The 20276-nt window shown below is 45.0% G+C and overlaps 1 protein-coding gene across 1 annotated transcript in view; it reads left to right on the top strand.

The window, feature by feature from the left end:
- Nucleotides 1-20276, top strand: part of KIAA1549L (KIAA1549 like) — a 318974-nt gene that overhangs the window by 189109 nt on the left and 109589 nt on the right. The window contains exons 5-9 of the mRNA XM_071218358.1: nt 1291-1510; nt 2534-2667; nt 7609-7771; nt 9399-9458; nt 16121-16272. Of these exons, the coding sequence (XP_071074459.1) occupies nt 1291-1510; nt 2534-2667; nt 7609-7771; nt 9399-9458; nt 16121-16272 (729 nt within the window). The remainder of the gene's footprint in view (nt 1-1290; nt 1511-2533; nt 2668-7608; nt 7772-9398; nt 9459-16120; nt 16273-20276) is intronic.

Raw genomic sequence — 20276 nt, 5'->3', positions numbered from 1 at the left:
GGTGTCACTTTGTTTTTGCTTTTTAAAGGATTTGCAATAGTTAGAGAGGGTCTAAAGGCAAATAAACCCTAAACTGAGAACTGCTCCTTGAAGTAATTAGAAGGAGTCAAGGGGAGCAGATGTGGCTCGAGTAGTTGAGCGCCCGCTTCCCACACGGGACGTCCCAGGTTTGGTCCCTGGTGCCTCCTAAAAACAAAAACAAACAACAAGCAAACAAAAATAAAAACAACTCCAGGGGAGCCTCTGTGACTCAGTGATTGAGCACTGGCTTCTCACATGCGAGGTCCAGGGTTTAATCCCCAGCCCCGGTACCTCAAAACAAACAAACAAATTAATTAATAAAGAAGGACTCGAAAGGGAGTAGCCTTCTCGCTGGGTGATTTAGTGTTGCTTAGTATTGAGCCCATGCTCTATCCAGAAAGACCTCTTGTTATACCTAAACTCAACTTCACACCATTTTAGGAAACAACCTTGTGAGGACCACACAGTGTGAAGGAAGCAAAGGTGCACCTACCCTGTTACAAAATCATTTGTCTTGGCTTCTTTGGAAACTATATATGATGAGACTAATGTAGATGCAAGACAAAGGGAAGGGAAGCAGGTATTAAAGTCATCTGAACTGTTGATATAGAATAGAAGGAAAGCAAAACAAAATAAGGATAAAAACCCAAAGCCTTATAATAGTCCAATTAAAACAGAAAAGAGTTCAGATCATCAGTGGCCCTTCGGACTCAGCTGGAAGAGAAATTTCTTTATGGCCCATTTCCTCCTTGGTCTTGAACCAACATATAAACCAAGGAAATGTGAGATGGAGTCAAGTCTGTAGGACTCTTTTTCTAGAGTCTTATTTACTTCCTGACCCCTGCCCCATTTCATCTATCATTTCTGCCTGTAAATTTTTATAAAGGATGAGAATTATAATTTAATAAAGCTGTTTCCCCCTTCATTCCATTCCTTGAAAATCTCTTTTGCCTGCCATCTCCTCCCTTTGCCTTTTTGGTGATAATTGGTATCACAGGATTATATTGAGCTATTTAAGGAATTTTTTAAAAAACATGGGTTTAATTCTATTCCATGTATGTTTGACATAACTTACATTTTGTTGTATTCTGATACTTTGAGACTTGGCAATCCATGTATGCTTTATAGGATTGTTAGAGTCTTTGTTGAATGAGGACACCCTATTCCCCAGCCATGCTAAACAACAGTTGTGATTCTAAGAAACACCAAGAAGAACTTAGAGTCTCCTGGAAATAAACAATGAGTTCTGTGAGTCCATTTGTTTTGTAGGTGGACATTCTGGAGCATTCTCACAACGTCACAGTTGGCTATTATGCTACCAAGGGGAGGCTGGTCTACCTCCCTGCTGTAGTGGTCGAAATGCTGGGTATTTATGGGGTCAGCAATGTCACTGCAGATCTGAAGCAACACACCCCAAACTTACAGTCTGTGGCAGTACTTGCTTCCCCGTGGGATTCCCAGCCTGCAGGCTACTTCCAGCTGAAAACAGGCAAGTAACTCACAAGGAAAGGATTCCTATCCATTCTGGAACCAGAGGCAGTACCAAGAGGGTACATGTTTAAAAACTTACTGGGGAGCAGATGTGGCTCAAGTGAGGGAGTGCCTGCTTCCCACATGGGAGGCCCCGGGTTTGATCCTTGGTGTCTCCTAAAAACAAAAGCAAACAACAAGCAAACGAATGAAACAACCAACTCAGGAGAGCCCATGTGGCTCAGTGGTTGAACGCTTGCTTCCCATGTGCAAGGTCCAGGGTTCAAACCCTGGTACCTCCTAAAAAAAGAAAAAAAACTTGATTACCAGGTGGTCTGTCATCTTTCAAGTTCCTGTGGACCTTCCTCAAAAGGCCCTGTTAATCAAATGTCCAAGTTCTCCGCACATCAACCTAAATTTTTCCATCCCTAAATTCATCAGAATTTTATGTAATTAGTAATTATAAGTACCAAGTACCATATTTTTTTCTCTGTAACTAGTGGATATGAATGCACTGAGCACCCATAAAAATCTGTGGGTTGGAGCAATGGATTCCAAATGCCACTAAGTCAGAATCTCTGGGCTTAGGCCATGGAATCTTTTTTTTTTTTTTTAAAGCTTCCTCATGATTCTATTTTGCAAAGTTTGTGAACCACAAGAGTGAGGAGACCACTGAAATTGAAAGATTAATTAACTTAGTAATGCAAGTTAATGATTTTCATCTCTAAGAAAATAGAAGGCATGATCTGTCTTAGACTATTATTTTTCTCAGTCTTTGAGCAGATGTCTCTATATTCCAATCAAATGAAATCCTAAAATACTTAGCATTGGAGGGAGTCTCAGATTCGATCATGTTTTTTATTTTTGTATGTTATGAATCACTTTAAGAGCCACTTTCAAAACTACAACCAAACCTTGTCCAGCCTTATTGTTTATTTACCTAATTTCCTTACTTTAAAGTCATGCTGTTTTATATCATGACTGCTATTAAGTCCAAGGAACTAAGACATTGGTGAACACTGATTTATTACTTTCGTTCTAGTGCTGCAGTTTGTGAGTCAGTCAGACAACATACAGTCCTGCAAGTTTGCGCAGACGATGGAACAGAGGCTGCAGAAAGCATTCCAGGATGCTGAGAGAAAAGTTCTGAATACCAAAAGCAGATTGACAATTCAGGTAAGGGGTCCGGGAGGGTGGTGCTCAGCAGTGTAGTCGACAGAGGAGAGTTGTAATGCCAATGTTGGAAATGACTTGGATCCTTCACCCCAGAGTTGCCTTATAAATGTAACTTGGCACTTCTGGCACGTGCTGTAGACAGGAGAAGGTGCCGCTCTGGTGCCACAGCATGAGGAGGTCACGACACTGGTGAGGATGGATGGGGTGTGGCCGCCACAACCAGGGATGCTGCATCACTGTGTACCTTCTGTGGTTTGGGATTTTCCATTTATTTTCTCATATGGTGCTTCTCTGGTCTTTCTTATACATTCATTATTTAAAAATAATACACTGAACTAGAATATACTGTGTAAAATATGGCAAGTGTCTGATACAAAATGAATCTGTTCTAAACAGTTAACTCACTAAGATTTGCCTATTCTGCTATTTGCACTGGTTTATATTCCAGACACCTATATGAACCATCACCTTAGTTTAAACAGAGAGAGACTTTATATTGAGGGCTTACCATGTGCCAGGAATCGTGCTCAGTGTTTTACAAATGTTTTGCTACATAGTATTCAAGACATCTTCCTGAGGTATTATTAGCCACATTTCACAGAAGAGGGAACAGAGAGAGAGGTTAAGAAACTTCCAGATGGTCACTCAATTGGTAAAGCATGGAACAAAGAACAAGGACTTGATCCAAGAATCCATACTTTTATTCCGAAGCCATGCCAACCATCAATGCAGTATAGAAATTATGTCCCTGATGAGCCATTTGGCAAATACGTGAATTCTTTCCCAGGGAGATCCCACTCCTAGTATATTGTATTTCAGTTTCCTGGATTAACAGTACACATCCACCAAAATCCTTTCTCAGACCTATTTTTTTGCAATTATATAGATATCATCTCACTATAGACAGATGCTTTTTAATGATACTCATCTAGCCCCCAAATTTCTCTAATTAACTGTACTATCCAATGTCTCTGTTTTGACTACTGAACTAAAGCCTCTGCAATGAAAGCCAGTAGTTTTGAAATTGACATTTAGCATAAATGAATTATCTGCATAGCCAATATGATGTAGAAAGCATACAATTTAATTTGAATGAAGAGCTTTCCTTTTCTATATCCATCCTAAGTGTATATGGAAGCAGCTCGTTATGCTTTAGTTCATATTAGACTAGGATCTAAAAATGTGCCACCGATTTAAGATTTATGTAAGGAGTATGACTCAGCTCTCCTGTGGGAAATCTTTTTCTTTCTGATTGGATTTGTGATCCTCACAGGTGCCTAGTTAGAGGTTGGCAGCGGAGCATACTCTCTAATTGTATTCAGGAAGCAAAGACCTATTGAGTGCCTGCTATTTATCAGGCACTGGATGGGACACCAAGATAAATAAGCTGCCCTTGGCCTCAGGAAGACTCTCTTGTGTTTCTGTATCATATCCTAAGTCATTAGATGAAAATTTGAAAGCAAGTAACAAAACAAACCTTCCCTGGAAAAGACAATGTTAGGTGATTAAAAAATTGTATCTAAATAGATTTATTTTTTTATTAATGTCATTGAAACAGGTCTTGAAATGCATAGATACTTTTGTGAATTGTTTTACTAATCCTATTTTGATTTTTGCTTTGGTGGATAGGAAACCCAGAGCCAAACTTGTCTGGATTTAGTAAACATCTCATGCATAGATAGCTACAGGATAAACATCTACCTGGAATTGTCGTTCATCTGTTTTTCCATGACTTGGTTTTGTAATAAATTTCCATTTTACTGTATTACGTAACATTTATGAGGCCCCATGAATCCTCTGTGAAATGAGACCATATAGATAATTAATTAATTAATTAGTTAGTTCAGAGAGTCATTGAAAAGTGACCTTTTTTATTTATTTGAGTAGCATTGATTTTAAGGGCTTGATTACAGTCAGCTCGATTAGGACTCTTTCGGTTGCAAGTGACAGAATCCAGGCTCAGAAAGCTTAGGCAAAAAGATGATGTTATTGACTCATGTGCCTGAAAAATTCATAGTATAATTCCTTCAGGCACAATTAGATCTAGGTGCTTAAAGGATTTCTTCATGACCTTCTCTTTTGTCTCTTGGCTTGCTCTGTTTTGAGCTGGCCTCTGGCGGCTCCAGTCGTGCCTCATTCTCATTGCTCATAGTACCATAGAAGCAAAGTGTCCCTTTTGTGCCATTCCAGTAAAATTTCTAGGCTTAGCTTTGATTGGATTGACCTGGATCCTGTGCTCATTTCTGAACCAATAACTGTGACCAAGGAAATGCAGTGTCCACATGAACCTGGCCTGGCTCAGATGCCCATTCCTGGATCTTTGGGCGGGGCCACCCCACTCAAACCACATGGATTGAGAGGGGAGGAAAGGCAGTTCTCCAGGAAAAACAGTGGTGCTTTAATAGAAGAGGGAATGGATGCTGGGTAGGTAAAAAACAAGCTACACAACCGCTTTCTACTCCATCAGCTTCTTAAGTCGACTTAGCTACCTGAATCATGGCTTGAGTAAGTGGGAAGTAAGAGATGGTGGTCAGAGGCTGTAGGGGTTTAAGAATAAAGGGATGGTGGGAAAGTCACCCCTTTGCCTTTTGGGGAAGAGAGGCATAGGGTATAAGGCCAAAAAAATTAATGTTCAATATTAACTGCAGCCTTGACATGTGGTAAAATTGAGAGGGCTTCAAATGGCAAGTTCCCCTACTTCTCCACTCCCACAGATTAAGTCCCCTAACCAAAAAACCCTCCATATCACGGGGACAAGGCACAGTGCCTGCTTATCCCCAAGTGGTGGGCTTCAGTTCCCAGACAGCCAGCAGGATTTTCAAATAAGCCAATCATGTCCTCCTGCAGGAAGCAGAGCCACCCGCCTCTTGTTACTAAGCCTGCCTCTCCCAGCTCTGCTTGTCCTTTCTGTTCAAAGGAGTCGCTTGTGACCCTGCATGTGCCGTGTCCTTCTCCCCCAGGCTGTGAATATATCTGACTCGTGAACTGCTGTGGATCTCCCCTGTCCAGTGTGCAGTCTGTGTGTTTGGCCAGCCCCATGACCCTAGGTTGGGAATGCCTCCCTCACCCGTGGGCTATCAGGAGGCTCTGAGAACAAGGGAAAGGAGGGCTGGCCTTAGTCTCAGGCCTCTGGCCCTCTTCTTAATTAGGGAGCCAGTGTTAAGCAGTCACAAGGAATGAACACACTTATTTAGCTATAAAAAAATAAGTATAACTTACCTGGGCAGTGTGATATGTACAGAGGTACCCAGATTTTCTGGGTTTCTTTTGTCCAAGTTCTCCTTGGACCCAGTGAGATTTAGTTTTGTTGAAAGGTGGAAGATAGAGTATTCACACTAAAGGTTGGGAAATTATTCTAGTTATTATTTTTAGGTGGAGGTATGGTGGCATCTTTTGAATTGTTTGGAAAGAAGTGCCTTTGGTACCTTGGGACAGAGGCTCAAATACCTGTGGCTTTCCAAAAATACTTGCAGAGAGGAGAATAAGAACCGACCAGACATGTTGACTTGGCTTGTCATTAAACGTGGGAATGCAGGTTCTGGGTTGGAACTAAAAAGAAACTTCCACTTATGAGGAATACAGTGATGAAGCTATTTTTGACAGTCTTCTTTAAAGAAAGGTTTAAAGGGAAAGTTGCCTTTAAATTTGTTCCTGGGCCCACAAAAGTCTGGAAAGGACCCACTATCAGTGAGCATCTCCACAGGAAATAGGTGGCATGCTCAAATTAAACTAATTTGAGGAAAGTTCAGTAAAGGGACTATTTGCAGAAATATGAGCAGGCTCCCAGGAAACCACAAGGGGCAGGGTTTTTTTTTTGTTGTTTTAAAATGAAAAACTTTATTATTAATGGATTCAACAAGAAAACAGGCAGAAGAGCCTGGAATCGTGCATAGCTCCTCCACCAGCAAGTCAGGTGGAGGAGGAGGCAGGGGGGTAGCCAGGTCTGTAAAAGCTAGAAAGAACTGGCTGAGGGAAGGAGGCACTTCTGGAAGCCAGAGACAGAAAGTGCAGAGCTGCCTGATGAGGTGAGGCCGCGAGGGGAGTGGCTTTCCCCTCCCCCCTCCAGATGTAACCGAGTTCCCTTCAGCTGAAGCCAGATGCCAAAGGGTGGAGAGGGTGGGCGAGGGGCTGGCGGAGTGAGGAAAGACACCCAGCACAGAACCTGGGCCAAGAATGCCTCACCGAGTTGAATGACTTCCCACGGCACCTGCGGGATAACTGAGTCCGTACATTTCCCAGTAACTGAAAAACTGACAGACATGACAAAAGAAACCACACCCACTCATAGAAATGTTTATATGTTCTATATTGAGTTAACAGACCCCAAGGAAATGTAAGCGCTTTCTGAAGAGGCTGTTTTATATTTCTGAATCCCTTCTATCATCGGGCTAGGTTGCCCTGTCTATTACTAGTATGTAGATCAACTGAGTGTATTTCGGTCCTTAAAACTCTTAAATTCCTGGAAAGTTTGACTCTGTCTGAGCAGCTGAGCCCTCCTTCAATTGAGTATTCCTGTGCTTTATTTTATATGTTTTGAATCCTAAAGATAACCTGAGACAATTTAGCTCGTGGAAAAGGTCCACACCAGTGGCTAAGAGCTCCAAAGCCACAGTCGCTGGGTTCAGATCCTCACTCCATCACTAATTAGCTGTGCGACTTCAGGCGAGTCTCTTGATCATCCTGGGCCTCAGTGTCCTTGCCCGTAGAAGGTAGTCATTACCGCGGCGGGCGTGATTAGGTGAGGTCCTGTGCCCTTCGCACAAGGCCTGGCCCCTGGTAAGCAATGGCTCCCATTACTCTTGTCCCTCCTCGCTCTTGGCCCTCCTCCCTTTCCTTCCTACCCCCCACTTCTGCCCCCTCTTCTCCCCCCACGGCCTACGTGAAACAGACCCTCATCTTACTTGGCATGTCTCCCTCCCCTTTCCTCCTGTGTCGATTCAGATCTTGAGCACGTCCAGCGCCTCCCAGACAGTCACCTTGGTGTACGTGGTGGGCAATCAGAGCTCCTTCCTCAACGGCACGGTCGCCAGCAGCCTCCTGGGCCAGCTCTCTGCTGAGCTGGTGGGGTTCTACCTCACCTACCCGCCGCTCACCATTGCTGAACGTGAGTCCCTCCGCATCTGACGGGGTGGGGCTCGCTGTCGTCTTCCCGAGGGCTTTCTCCATTTAGCAAGTGGCTAGGTAAAACCTGCTCCATGCCAGGCCTCGTGCTTCCTCTGCTATCACAACACAGCAGCTGAAATCTGTGGTGATTGGGGGTGGAACTGATGAAACGTCTATTTCATAGGGAAAAGGGGAGAAAAGATAACATTTCCTAAGCATTTGCTATGTGCCCTTACCCTTCACACAGCTATCATCTCCTTTAACCCTCACAGCCACCCTCTTACAGACATGTAAAACTAGCCTCATTGTGCAGAGAAGACTGAAGCTCCAACAGGTTTAACAGGACGCCCACTCTCACAGGTCTAGCGAGAGGCTGAGCCTGGGGTGTGAGCAGGCACAGTCTGCCTTCGGGGCTTCCACATTTAGCTCATTGGGCAACACTGCCTTGTGGGGCATCTGCACTCATGGCCATCTGGGTTGCCATTGTTTCCCCCCACTTCAGCCATCAGTAGAAGCGCTTGGCCCTTCAGCCCCGGCCCTGGGCGTAAATATCATAATGCATCTCATCTGCAATTGGTGTCGTGACTTCGCTTGATGAAGTCTCCAAAGTCTTGTGGCCTCACCTTCTTCTAAAGCTTCAGTTATGTAATCCTCATTACCTTGCAGCAGGCATAGATGGCAGGGTGGAGGAGGAAGCAAGGAGGCGGGGGAGAAGGGGACAATGCGGCCTGCTTTTTATCCCCAAACACTTACGTGGGAGCCAAGGGAAGTAAAGGTTGGTGCTTGTCAGTGTAACTGTTGGTACATTTCTCAAGGTTGCTAGGGCAGGTTTTTTTAAAGAAAATATACATTAGCAAAAGTTGTCTGATAATTTCCTTCTATGGATGCTGTAAATAAATGAGATAATGTGTGTGAGTGTGCTTAGCACATAATAGCCACTCAGACTTATTTTAAAATGTTGTTCAAGTGGTAAGCTTTTATGAATTTCCCCATAGTAAGGAAAGGTAATTGGATTTTTTGGAAAAGATGATGTCATAAAACATGGCATTATGTCACATGGCAGCAGGTGAAGAATGTATTTTCTTTCATCATCTTGATATCCTGATAATAATTAAGATTTATTGAGCACTTAATGTGTACCAGGCACTGGGCTAAGCCCATTTACATGTAAAATCTCTGATGGTCACCAGACATGTAAAGAAATATGGGGCCATTTGTTACAGGCATTAGGCTACTAGACTTAGTTCTTGGCATTGGAAAAATCTATGCAAGAGCTAATCATTCCTAGAGATAAAGCTGTAGGTAAGACAGGTTCTTGCTGTAGGTCTTTACAATAAAAGCATTCTTCGTAAGTGGGTTTTGATAGAAACACTGGAAAAAAAAAAAGAAAACAAAACCAGAAATTTTCAAACCCTAGACAGTTCTTCATCTAGGAATTAGCCTTTACTAAGTGTATTCATTTTCTAAATAGCAAGACAGCTTTTGCCTCTATGTCCTCGCACTCCCAAGAATGATAAAGCAGGATTTAGCTGCTTGGTATTTTGCCTCCCAGGTCAGTCCATTTCCCTTGATAATATTTACATATAAAACCTATCAAAGTAATTTGGTGTATTTCTTGTTTGTTTTAGCTCTGGAATACCCCAACCTTGACATATCAGAAACAACCAGAGACTATTGGGTAATTACAGGTAATCTCTTGCCTTATTTGTTCCCGTTCTTTGTGCTGTTATGTTGGTTTGGTTTTTAAAGCTGCCTGCTGTTCGGGGAGAGGATTGGCCTGTTTGCTTTGGTCCTGCCTCATCAGTCGGAGAGTTACTTCTGTAAGATTGGAAGTGAGTGGAGTGAGCTGAGCTGAGCAAAGGTACCACACCGAAGATGAATGGATACTAGATAAGCTCTTCAGAGCATCTTCCTTCAGGGTCCCATCCAGTGGCCTCTTTGTAAAGCGTGGACCCATCTGAGGGTGCAGGATTAAGCGGAGGATGTCCGGGGCCTGTCTGTGTGAAGGGCTGCTGAAAGATGGCAGCCTTTCCGCACTGCCTCACAAAGTCAAGTTCAATAAGAACTCCCGCATGCCCTTTCCTCTATCCCCTGCCTCAAGTCCTGCACCCCACACACGCTAACGCTGCTGGAGCCAGGCTTGTCCTGACAGTGAGGCGGATGAAAATGCAAGTGTTTGGGTGGCTTTTTCTTTTCCTTGACATTTCCCAGCTGAGCTATGTGAAACAGCAAAGAGGTTTTGTTTGTTTGTTTGTTTGTTCGTTTTTTTTACCAAGAGCCAGACAGTAGCTCTGAATATCAGAGAAGCAAAGATTGGGAGCAAAAGGGAGAAGGCAAATGTTTATAGGATGAAAAGTAACCATCCATAAGGGGGTCGAGCAGGTCAGGGAAGATGCCTGGGCAAGGGGGCCCACCTCAATCTCCGCTCGTCCTTCAGCATGCCCCCCTCACGTGCACCCCCAAGCAAGCAGTAGATGGGCTGCTGCCTAAGGTACCAGCTGAGGAACACTCACCCCACCCAACGAAGCCCGCCCCCGACCAAGTTGAAACTGTAAAAAATGGCACTTCTTTCCCCTCTATAGAGCTGTAGCTATGTAGAAGTTATTTTACTTACTAAGAAGGCAAACCTAAAGAACATGTTTAAGAAAAAAATTAAGGAGTTTATGCCCAAGGGAGAGACAATGCTAACCCAGCTACACAGTTTTGAGGCCAGCAGGTTATATAACCTTTACAAAACCATGTTTCCCCCATAAGAAATGCCACTTTTTAACTTGCAGACATCACCCCCCCACACACTTCTATTAACTTTAAGTGAAGATTTATATGAAATGATATACCTTAAATACAGGGAGTCTGTCCTGGACAGCCTCCTGTTTCATCTCTTGCTGATATATGCATGCCTTGCCTCTTTTAGTGATGTAATCTTTTTTTTAAAATTAATTTATTTATTTATTTTTAATGTTACATTAAAAAAATATGGAGTCCCCATATAACCCCCCGCAATCCCCTTCACCCCACTCCTCCCCTAACCACAACCTTCTCCATCATTATGGGACAGTCAATGCACTTGGTGACTACATCTCTGAGCACCGCTGCACCTCATGATCAATGATCCACATTACAATTTACACTCTCCCCCAGTCCACCCAGTGGGCCATGGGAGGACATACAGTGTCCAGTAACTGTCCCCACAGCACCACCTAGGACAACTCCCAAGTCCTGAAAATGCCCCCACATCACATCCCTTCTTCCCATTCCCACCCTCAGTAGCTACCATGGCCACTTTCTCCATGTCAGTGCTACATTTACTTCCAATACTAATCACATTAGTTCCAGAATAGAGTATCAGTAAGTCCACTCTAATCCATACTCTATTCCTCCATTCTGTGGACCCTGGGATGGTTATGTCCACTCCACCTCTGTTTCGAGAGGGGGCTTAGATTCCACATGGATGATGGATGCAATTCTCCTGTTTGCAGTTGTAGGCACTCTTGGCTCCCTGGTGACGTAATCTTAATAAGAAGTTCCACACGTGGTCCTGCTTCCAGGATTCTCCTGGGACTTAGCCGCCTGCCCGCTTGTTTGGGCACCCTCCTTTGCTGCTGTTGTCCTTTGCTGTCCGTGTTCAGAATTAGCAGTGGCTTCCCTAGTTGTGTTTGGATCAGGCCATCGGTGCCTGACGCCCAGGAAGGGAGGGAGGGGCAGGTGTCAGGTCTCAGGGTGGCCCTCCTGCCTTCCCCCAGTCCACGACTGCTTTCTGAACCCATGGGTAGCCTCTTCCCACCCACCCCATCTTTCGCAGAAGGGATGGGAGTCCGGGGGCCGAGATGGGAGAGCTGGGGCTGTGCAGATCAGCCCTTTTAGAGTGAGGGCCCCTGCTCTAGCGCTTGGCCCTTGCCCTGTGCCATTCATCATGGACACTGTCTTCTCCTTCCTCTGGTCTCATTCACTATCTGGGAGATTGGGAGCAATTTTCCTCTCTGTCGCTTGCGTTAGGAAAACATGACATGTTTTTCATCCGTTTTCCAGCCAAACTTACATTTATTACGATTTTGCACCCTGGACCCTTGTCCCCTCCCAGAGCCTAGGTCCCTCTGGGATGGAAAATTGTCAGCTTAGAATGAATCCTGCCTCCCCTCTGTACAGAGAGCTGCCCTGCTGTCTGTGGGTCCTGCAATCAGGTTGGACAGTTGAGACAAGATAAAAAAATGCAGAGACTTAATACTGCTGCCTGAGAGCCCGTGTTTGGTTTCTTCAGCTGTCTTTATTTTACCCACCAGAGTCAAAATGTCTCAGGCCTAGGAGTTGAGAGACTTCATCTGGTCTCCGCTCTGCTGTTGACTCACCTAGTGTGTCCTTGGCTAGACACGCAGGACCCCTGGACTTCACACTCTCACCCTTAGAATGGGGATTAGCTGAGCTCCCAGGCTCTTTCAGCTCTAAATGTATGGGATTCAACCACAAATAAAATGACTTAGCAGGAGTGCAGTCATTTGAATTTTTGAGCCTGTGTACTCTTAGATCAAGAAGGAATAAGAGGACAGGAACATTGTTGAATCTTCTGGACAAGGCCCACAGTGGGGGGTTTGTTGGCTTTGTTTGCAGGCCTGAGCCGGAAGTGGCTGAGGGTGGGTGGCCGGGACCTTGGCTGCTGGACCTCCTGGGTGACCACACCAGGGTCCACGCTCCCTGTGGCTTCTGTGTCACTGTTCGAGAGAAATAGGCTCAAACCCTTTTCTTCTCCCTTCCAGGGAGGCAGCCAGGGTAAGGGAGCCCAAGGCCTGCTGCACATGCCTAGGGGAGGAAGAGGAGCCATCCTGGAAAACACTTCTGTCCTTTCCATGTTATTTCTAGCAAAGAAGGGGGCACATCTTAACAGCTACTGTGTATCAGCTCCTATCGGGTTCCTTATAGCATGATGCTGTATAAGCTTTTTTTTCTTTCTACAATTTATATCCTTTACAAGGATTCAGTCTGGAGTAGGTTTTGATCCCCATGTGTTCAGATGAGAAACTGAGGCCCAGACAGAATAAGTGACTTGCCCAAGTTAATACGAGGGAGCCAAGATTCAAACCCAGGCCCCTGGCTCCAGCCCCTATCTCTTGACCAGCTGCCTCCTAAGAACTCATCCTCTTTGCAAGTAGAGGCCAGGAGGCATATGTGAATTGTCCAGGGGTTGGTTCCGTGGAACTTTTTAGGAGGCTCCCATAGCCTCCTGCCCTTCCCTGGAGGTTTGACTGTTAGCTTTTTCTAATGTCTGTCCTTGAATCACTTGGAGAGAATTCCCGTAATGTAACCCGTGACGGTGCCTCTTGATGGTCCCATATACCCTCTTTCACGTTTGTCCGGTGGTCGGGAGAGGCCAGCTTAGTGATTCTTCAGCAGTTTGCTCTGTAATTTTACTAGAGGAGGCATCTTTTGAGCCAATAAGCACAGAGGCTTTCCTATCTGGTGCCAGGAGGCAGGCCAGCTCTTCCAGGGCCTGGCAACTCTGTCAGGAGGAATTCTAGGGCCTTCTCTGGGGCCTGACGCAGTAGGAACAGCACAGGAGTGTTTTATCTTTGTTTGCAGGAATTTGGCTGACAGATGAACTGGGAGCTGCTCACGAGGGCCCTGGCAAGAGAGCTGCTTTATGCGCTCCATGGGAATTATTTGGCATTTATGACTTCAAAGCAGTCATTTCTGAGACCCAGCTGTGGGTTTTATTTCTTTCTCGATTGGTTTAAACATCATTCTCCATATCTCATTGTCATCAGGTGGTTGATCTGGCTCTGTGTAGGTTATTGTAGTTCTGCTATTGGTGGCGTCCCCTGGTCCTGGATGCCACAGCAAAAACACATTCTTTATATCCAAAGAGGTTTCATATCCCGGTATTAATGATTCTTGCCTGGGCTGTAGTAGAACAAATTCTATTAAATGAAAAATCTTGTATTGCATTCCCAACCCATGTAAGTTGTATTTTCTTAGGAAGATGGGAATTATCTTTAGCATTTGTGATTTTAGGAATATCTGGGGTTTTTTTTTTTCTTTTTAAAAGTAGGTTATTGATTTTTTTTCCCTGATGACAGTAGCAAATCATATACATTGTGGATCACTAAGAAAATAAAGAGAAGTAAAATTAAGGAATTGCCTGTAACCTTACCACCCAGATAAACTGCTAGCATTTTTTAAAAGATAAATTTAATTTAAAGTAAATTTATATTTACACAGTAGTTATGAGTTCCCCAATACCCCATACCCAGTTTCCCCTAATGTCAATCTCTAATATTAGTATTGACACTTGTCACAGTGAACAAACCAATGGGGATGACTGACTTGCAGAGGCAGTGTTTGTTTGGGGTGAAGCGTGCTTCCCAAGGGACAGAGAGGAGGGACTGGACTTTCTAGGGCAGAGGGGAAAAAGGCACTCACCCCGTAGTGACCACAGCAGTCCTTGGATGGCACCGGTATGCATTCAAGCCCTCCCACCTGCACTAGCCATGGCCTGGCTGTCCATTGTCAGTGCCTTGCTTATTTTTGCTTTTTGGTTTTTTTTTCTTTTTTTTTCCTTCTTTATTTTCTTTTAAATGTTACATTAAGGGAAAACGGACTTTGGCCCAGTGGTTGGGGCGTCCGTCTACCATATGGGAGGTCCGCGGTTCAAACCCCGGGCCTCCTTGACCCGTGTGGAGCTGGCCCGTGAGCAGCGCTGATGCGTGCAAGGAGTGCCGTGCCACGCAAGGGTGTCCCCCACGTGGGGGAGCCCCACGCGCAAGGAGTGCGCCCGTGAGGAAAGCTGCCCAGCGTGAAAAGAAAGTGCAGCCTGCCCAGGAATGGCGCCGCCCACACTTCCCGTGCCGCTGACGACAACAGAAGCGGACAAAGAAACAAGACGCAGCAAATAGACACCAAGAACAGACAACCAGGGGAGGGGGGGGAATTAAATAAATAAATAAATCTTTAAAAATAAATAAATAAATTAAATAAATGTTACATTAAAAAAATATGAGGTCCCCATATACCCCCCACCCCACCCACACCACCCCTCCCACATCAACAAACTCTTCCATCATTGTGGCACATCCACTGTACCCGGTGAATACATTCTGGAGAATGGCTGCAGCACATGGACAGTGGTCCACATTGTAGTCCACACTCTCCCCTAGTCCACCCAGCAGGCCACAACAGGACACACAACGTCCAGCATCCGACCCTGCAGCACCACCTAGGACAACTCCAAATCCTGAAAATGGCCCCACACCATATCTCTTCTTCCCTCTCCCGACCATCAGCAGCCACCGTGGCCACCCTCTCCATATCACTACTACAATTTCTTCCCTTACTAATCACAATATTTCCCCAGCAGAACACCAGTAAGTCCACTCTAATCCATACTCTATTCCTCCATCCTGTGGACCTGGAATGGCTATGTCCAGTCCCCCTCTACATCGAGAGGGGGCTTAGATTCCACATGGATGATGGATGCAATTCTCCTGCTTTATGCCTTGCTTGTTGACCTGAGCTACCCCTGGGCATAGGTGAAGCACAGCAGCAGCAGAGAGCAGGAAAGAGAGGAGGCCCACTTACATTCCCTGTCGTGGGCATTGTTTCTTTGTACATCCTGTCTTATGTGAACCTCGGAGCCCGTTAGGAGCAGGTTCTCTTTGAGACGACTTCCTTGTTCCCTTTTTACAGGGAAGGACTTGCCCTCAGAGAGCCCCAGTGACCTGCCTAAGGTCCCACAACTGGCGAGTGCCAGAACTGCGAGGAAGCCCACTCTTTCCATAAGCTGCCCTACCTCTCAAATGGACATCTTCAAGGGTGGGGTCACTAAAAGGACCTCCCAGAAGAGGGATTGATAAGGACGCTCAACAGGGCAGCTTGCCCAGGCATGAGGGACGAGTTGCAGAAAGGAGCTCAGAATCCTCAGCAAAGCTGTAGAGGGAAAATAAAATACGGGCAGCTCTGAGCAGGGCTTCTGAGTGGGAATCCTCAAAATCGGCTAGCTGCATCTGCAGTCATGCTGTAGAACATGTACCATCTTGAATAAAGTCTGGATTTAATAAAGCAGCGCTAGAGATGTCACCGATCAGAGAGGAAAGAGCCCAGGCTTTGGAGTTGCGCGGGTTTGGGTTTGAACCCAGACTCCTCTAGTTGGTACTGTGTGTCTGTGGACAAGTTGCTTAACTTTTTCTGCATCTATAACATGTGGACAGTGATTCCTAAGTCCTAAAGCGAGGGAAGAATGGCCAAGCCCTAACCTAAGAAGGGCATGGTGGCCTTCGTGGCCAGGGAAGGGCTGGGGTGGTTGTGGATCCTGAGTCAGCCAGGGTCCGTGCTCTGAGCACCCCTCCACCTTCTGCATCTGCAGTGCTGCAGGGTGTGGACAATTCGCTGGTGGGCCTGCACAACCAGAGCTTCGCCCGGGTCATGGAGCAGCGCCTCGCCCAGCTCTTCATGATGTCCCAGCAGCAAGACCGGCGGTTCAGACGGGCCACCACCCTGGGAAGCTACACCGTGCAGGTGGGTGTGCACCAAGCCAATCGTGTTTTCTAGGAAATGGGGGGAATGTACTTCCTGAGCCTAAATAAATCGTACTGTGAGCAGGGAGCGCCTGTGCTGTCCACTGCCAAAACCATTTCATCAACTCTGCTCTTGGGCTTTGGGAGTTGATGATCCATCAGAAACACGAAGGAGGCGGCAAAAATTAACTACTCCCCCCACCACAGCCTTACTACCAGGTTGTAATAAAAGGGGGTCTCAGAAAAAATTACACATACAGCTCTTTATTAAGCAAAAAGTTATTAGTAAGCAAACACAAACCAGTCATCGACCTGTTCTGTAGGCTCAGTGAAGTCCCAGCTCCCAGTCCTTTTAGGTCCTCTCACCACCACTGTCATGAGTGGCAGATGCACCAATATTCTGATTCAGGAGTATGTTATCCTTCCATAGTCAGCTTCAGCAAACAGGATCCTCCAAGTGTATATTTGAGCATAAGCCCATACAGGGCTGTCAGCTAGGGAGCTGTAGCAGACCCTGATGGCACTCTGCCCACATCCCCTTTCTAATTTTTTAAAAAATTGTTACATTCAAAAAATATAAGAGGTCCTCATATACTCTCCACCCCCCTCACCCTAATCCTCCCACATCAACTACCTCTTTCATTATCATGGGACATTCATTGCATTTGGTGAATACATTTTGGAGCACTGCTGCACCACATGCATAGTGGTTTACATTGTAGTTTACACTCTCCCCAGTCCACCCAGTGGGCCATGGCAGGACATATAATGTCCAGCATCTGTCCCTGCAGTACCACCCAGGACAACTCCAAGTCCTGAAAATGCCCCCACATCGTATCTCTTCTTCCCTCTCCCTACCCTCAGCAGCTACCTCTTTCTCCACATCAATGCTACAATTTCTTCCGTTACTAATCACAGTAGTTCCAGAATAGAATATCCGTAATCCACTCTAATCCATACTCTATTCCTCCATCCTGTGGACCCTGGAATGGTTATGTCCACTCCACCTCTATATCAAGAGGGGGCTTAGATTCCACATGGGTGATGGATGCAATTCTCCTGCTTGCAGTTGTAGGCGTTCTTGGCTCCCTGGTGTGGTGGTTGACCTTCTTCACCTCCCTTTCCATTTTGATGCATGTCAGTTGGACTTCCAACAGCAGCCCCTGTATCTTTATTAGAACCCACTTTGCCCATGTCCTGGTGGCCGGAAATGCTGAGGAATTAATCAATAACCAAAGTGTGGGGTTATAAATACCCCAACTCCCTTACTCCATGGCCAGGAAAACTTCGAGGTATGTTTGTTATAGTTCCAGAGCTTTCCCACAGTATTAAGCTTCAGTCATCCTCTGTGGTGTCTGCCTTAAAATGCCCCATTGTTGGTTCCATTCCCTTCCTTGTATCACTTCCTCACCCTCCTGCCAGTTCCCTGCACCTCCCTAAATAAACAGTAAGTGCTCAACTCTTCTCAAGGACTACTTCTGAGGGAGCCCTCCCAAGACCTCAGCCAACCCCAAGGGTAGTGGCTCTAAGCCTCTAGATTCTTACATCCAGTTCATTCAAGGGTGGGAGTGTCTCTAGAAAATTCTAGCCAATCCGTGTAGTCTGAATACCACTAATTTTGCCAGCAAGAACCCTTTCTAACATTTGCCATGCTAATGAGCACAGCTCTCTTGTGAATATTCTGGCAGCTGCCTCAGGGTTGGTTCTCCCTGAGCTGTAACTTACCCAAAACACATATGCATTGTATCACACTGTCTATTAGGAAGCATTTTAGAGAAAATTACAGACATTAGCATAATCAGGGGACAGATCTTGTCCTGAGGCAATTTTTAAAGTACAAGCCACCCATCTCCTGCTACACACTTCCCTGTGCCAGTCAGTGTTGCTGCCTCAAGACCCCAGGCCCCTCCGTTGACCCTTGGTGAATTTGGTAACTCATCCCATTGGAGGTCGCTTTGGTTCTAAAAAGTCTTTGGTGGTCTGTGGTGGCCTTATGACAAGGCAGAATGATGGTTAATTTTTGTGTGCCAGATTTGTCGTTTTCCCTCTGTAGGTTCCACGTGACTCCTGTAATTCCCCAAATGACAGAAAGGACAACACTGGTACTCAGATGAATGTGAAATGGGATTTGCCTCAGCTGAAGGGGGGAAGAGCCACTGCGCAATCCTGGGGTTACCTGTAAACCTAAGAAGCTCGCACATTCTGCGTGACTAACAGGGCTCTGTGAGGCATTCTCTCCCTCCTTCCTGCTAAGGCTCAGTGTCTGTCGTTGGCCCCTGTAGCTTCCTGGAAAGTCGGCATGAGGCAGGCGGAGGCTTACTTCTGCAAAGCCCTAATTTACAAAGGCTAGAGATCTCCTTCTAACAGCAACCTTGGAGGAATCTTGGAAGGAATAATTCAGTATTATTAATAAGTTGAAATGGAGTGAAGTTATTAGATACTTAGGAGCTCATTCACCTTCAATCTGGTTGTACCAAACCTCTCCCCACCTCCTGTCCCCTAGGACAAGGAATAACATGCCCAGGTTTCCCAAACAGAATTCATTCTACATGGTTTACATCATCCTTCCACCCAGAGACCTTCCTTCTGGGCCCGGATCACTTTTTAAAAAATGAGCTATCTTCATGAATATGTAGATTTAGATGCCTAGAATTGAAAGATATTTCTCTAGTTTGATAGATTTGAAAAATGGAGACCTGAAAAATGCAATATAACCATTAAATATTTTTAAATGTTTAATGCCACTTGTAATCAAAGTAATACAAATTTTCACTACCACAAGATGTCATTTTCACCTACCAAAGATTAGTATTAGTAAAATGATACTATCCAGTATTCATAGGAAGGTGGTAAAATAAGCACTTTCAAACACAGTATATGGATAGGACCTCCCCAGAGGGCAATCAGATAATTTAGCCATCAAGAGATGGAGTGGATGTCACCGTTCCAGGGTTCATAGGATGGAGAAATAAAATACGGATTAGAGTGGATTTACTGTTATTCTACTATAGAACTATTGTGACTCTAGCAATGGAAGAAATTGTGCCATTGCTGTGGAGACAGTGACCACGGGAGTTGCTGAGGGCTGGAGAGGGAAGAAGAGATGTGATGTGGGAGCATTTTTGGGACCTGGAGTTGTCCTTATTGATATTGCAGGAACAGATGCAGAACATTGTTTATCCTGTCATAACCCACTAAATGAATGGGGGGAGAATGTAAACTACAATGGAATCTATAATCTCTGCGGTGTAGCGATGCTCCAAAATGTATTCACCAAATGCAGTGAATGTGCCACAGTGATGAAGGAGGTTGTTGATGTGGGAGGAGTGGGGTGCGGGGTATGGGGTACATGGGAACCCCTTGTATTTTTTAATGTAACATTTTGTGTGATCTATCTATCTTTAGAAAGAAAGACATTTAAAAATTTTGCTAAAAAGAAAAAACCCTTTAGAGGGTCACAAGTTAATCTTATAAAGAAAGAGGTGAATACAAAGACCTGTGGGTGAGGGAGTGACCTCAAAGAATGTCCAGACATTGGTCCTAAAAGGTGCCCTGAGGCAAAGGGGCTCTGGTCGAATCAGTTTGGGCAAGCTGCATCCTATAGCCCCTTCTTAAAGATTCCCAAAGCATATTTCTATACTAAATACTCTAAAAAGACCTGCAGTGAAAAAAAATCTGCTTAACTTTAACATAATGCTTTCCAAAATTACACACATCCATAACACTCTTGTTTTTAGTAATATCTGCTTTCCCGACATGTTGTTATGAAAAATTTCAAACTTACAGAAAAGTTGAAAAAATTATGTAGTGAATACCATATACTCACTACCTAGGTTTTATAATTTACATTAGGCTATATTACTATTTTATATTTGATAACATGTGATGTCCACACCACAGGTTAGTTTTGAATTGTTCCAGGATGTCACCTAAGTGGAATCATACAGTGTATACTCTTTTGTGTAAAGCTTTTTTGACTCATTATGATGTTTTTGAGACTCATCC

Source organism: Dasypus novemcinctus, chromosome 10 (assembly GCF_030445035.2).
Source record: "Dasypus novemcinctus isolate mDasNov1 chromosome 10, mDasNov1.1.hap2, whole genome shotgun sequence".
Lineage (NCBI taxonomy): Eukaryota > Metazoa > Chordata > Mammalia > Cingulata > Dasypodidae > Dasypus > Dasypus novemcinctus.
Note: the sequence above shows the minus strand (reverse complement) of the source record. Positions and strands in the feature narration are given on the sequence as shown.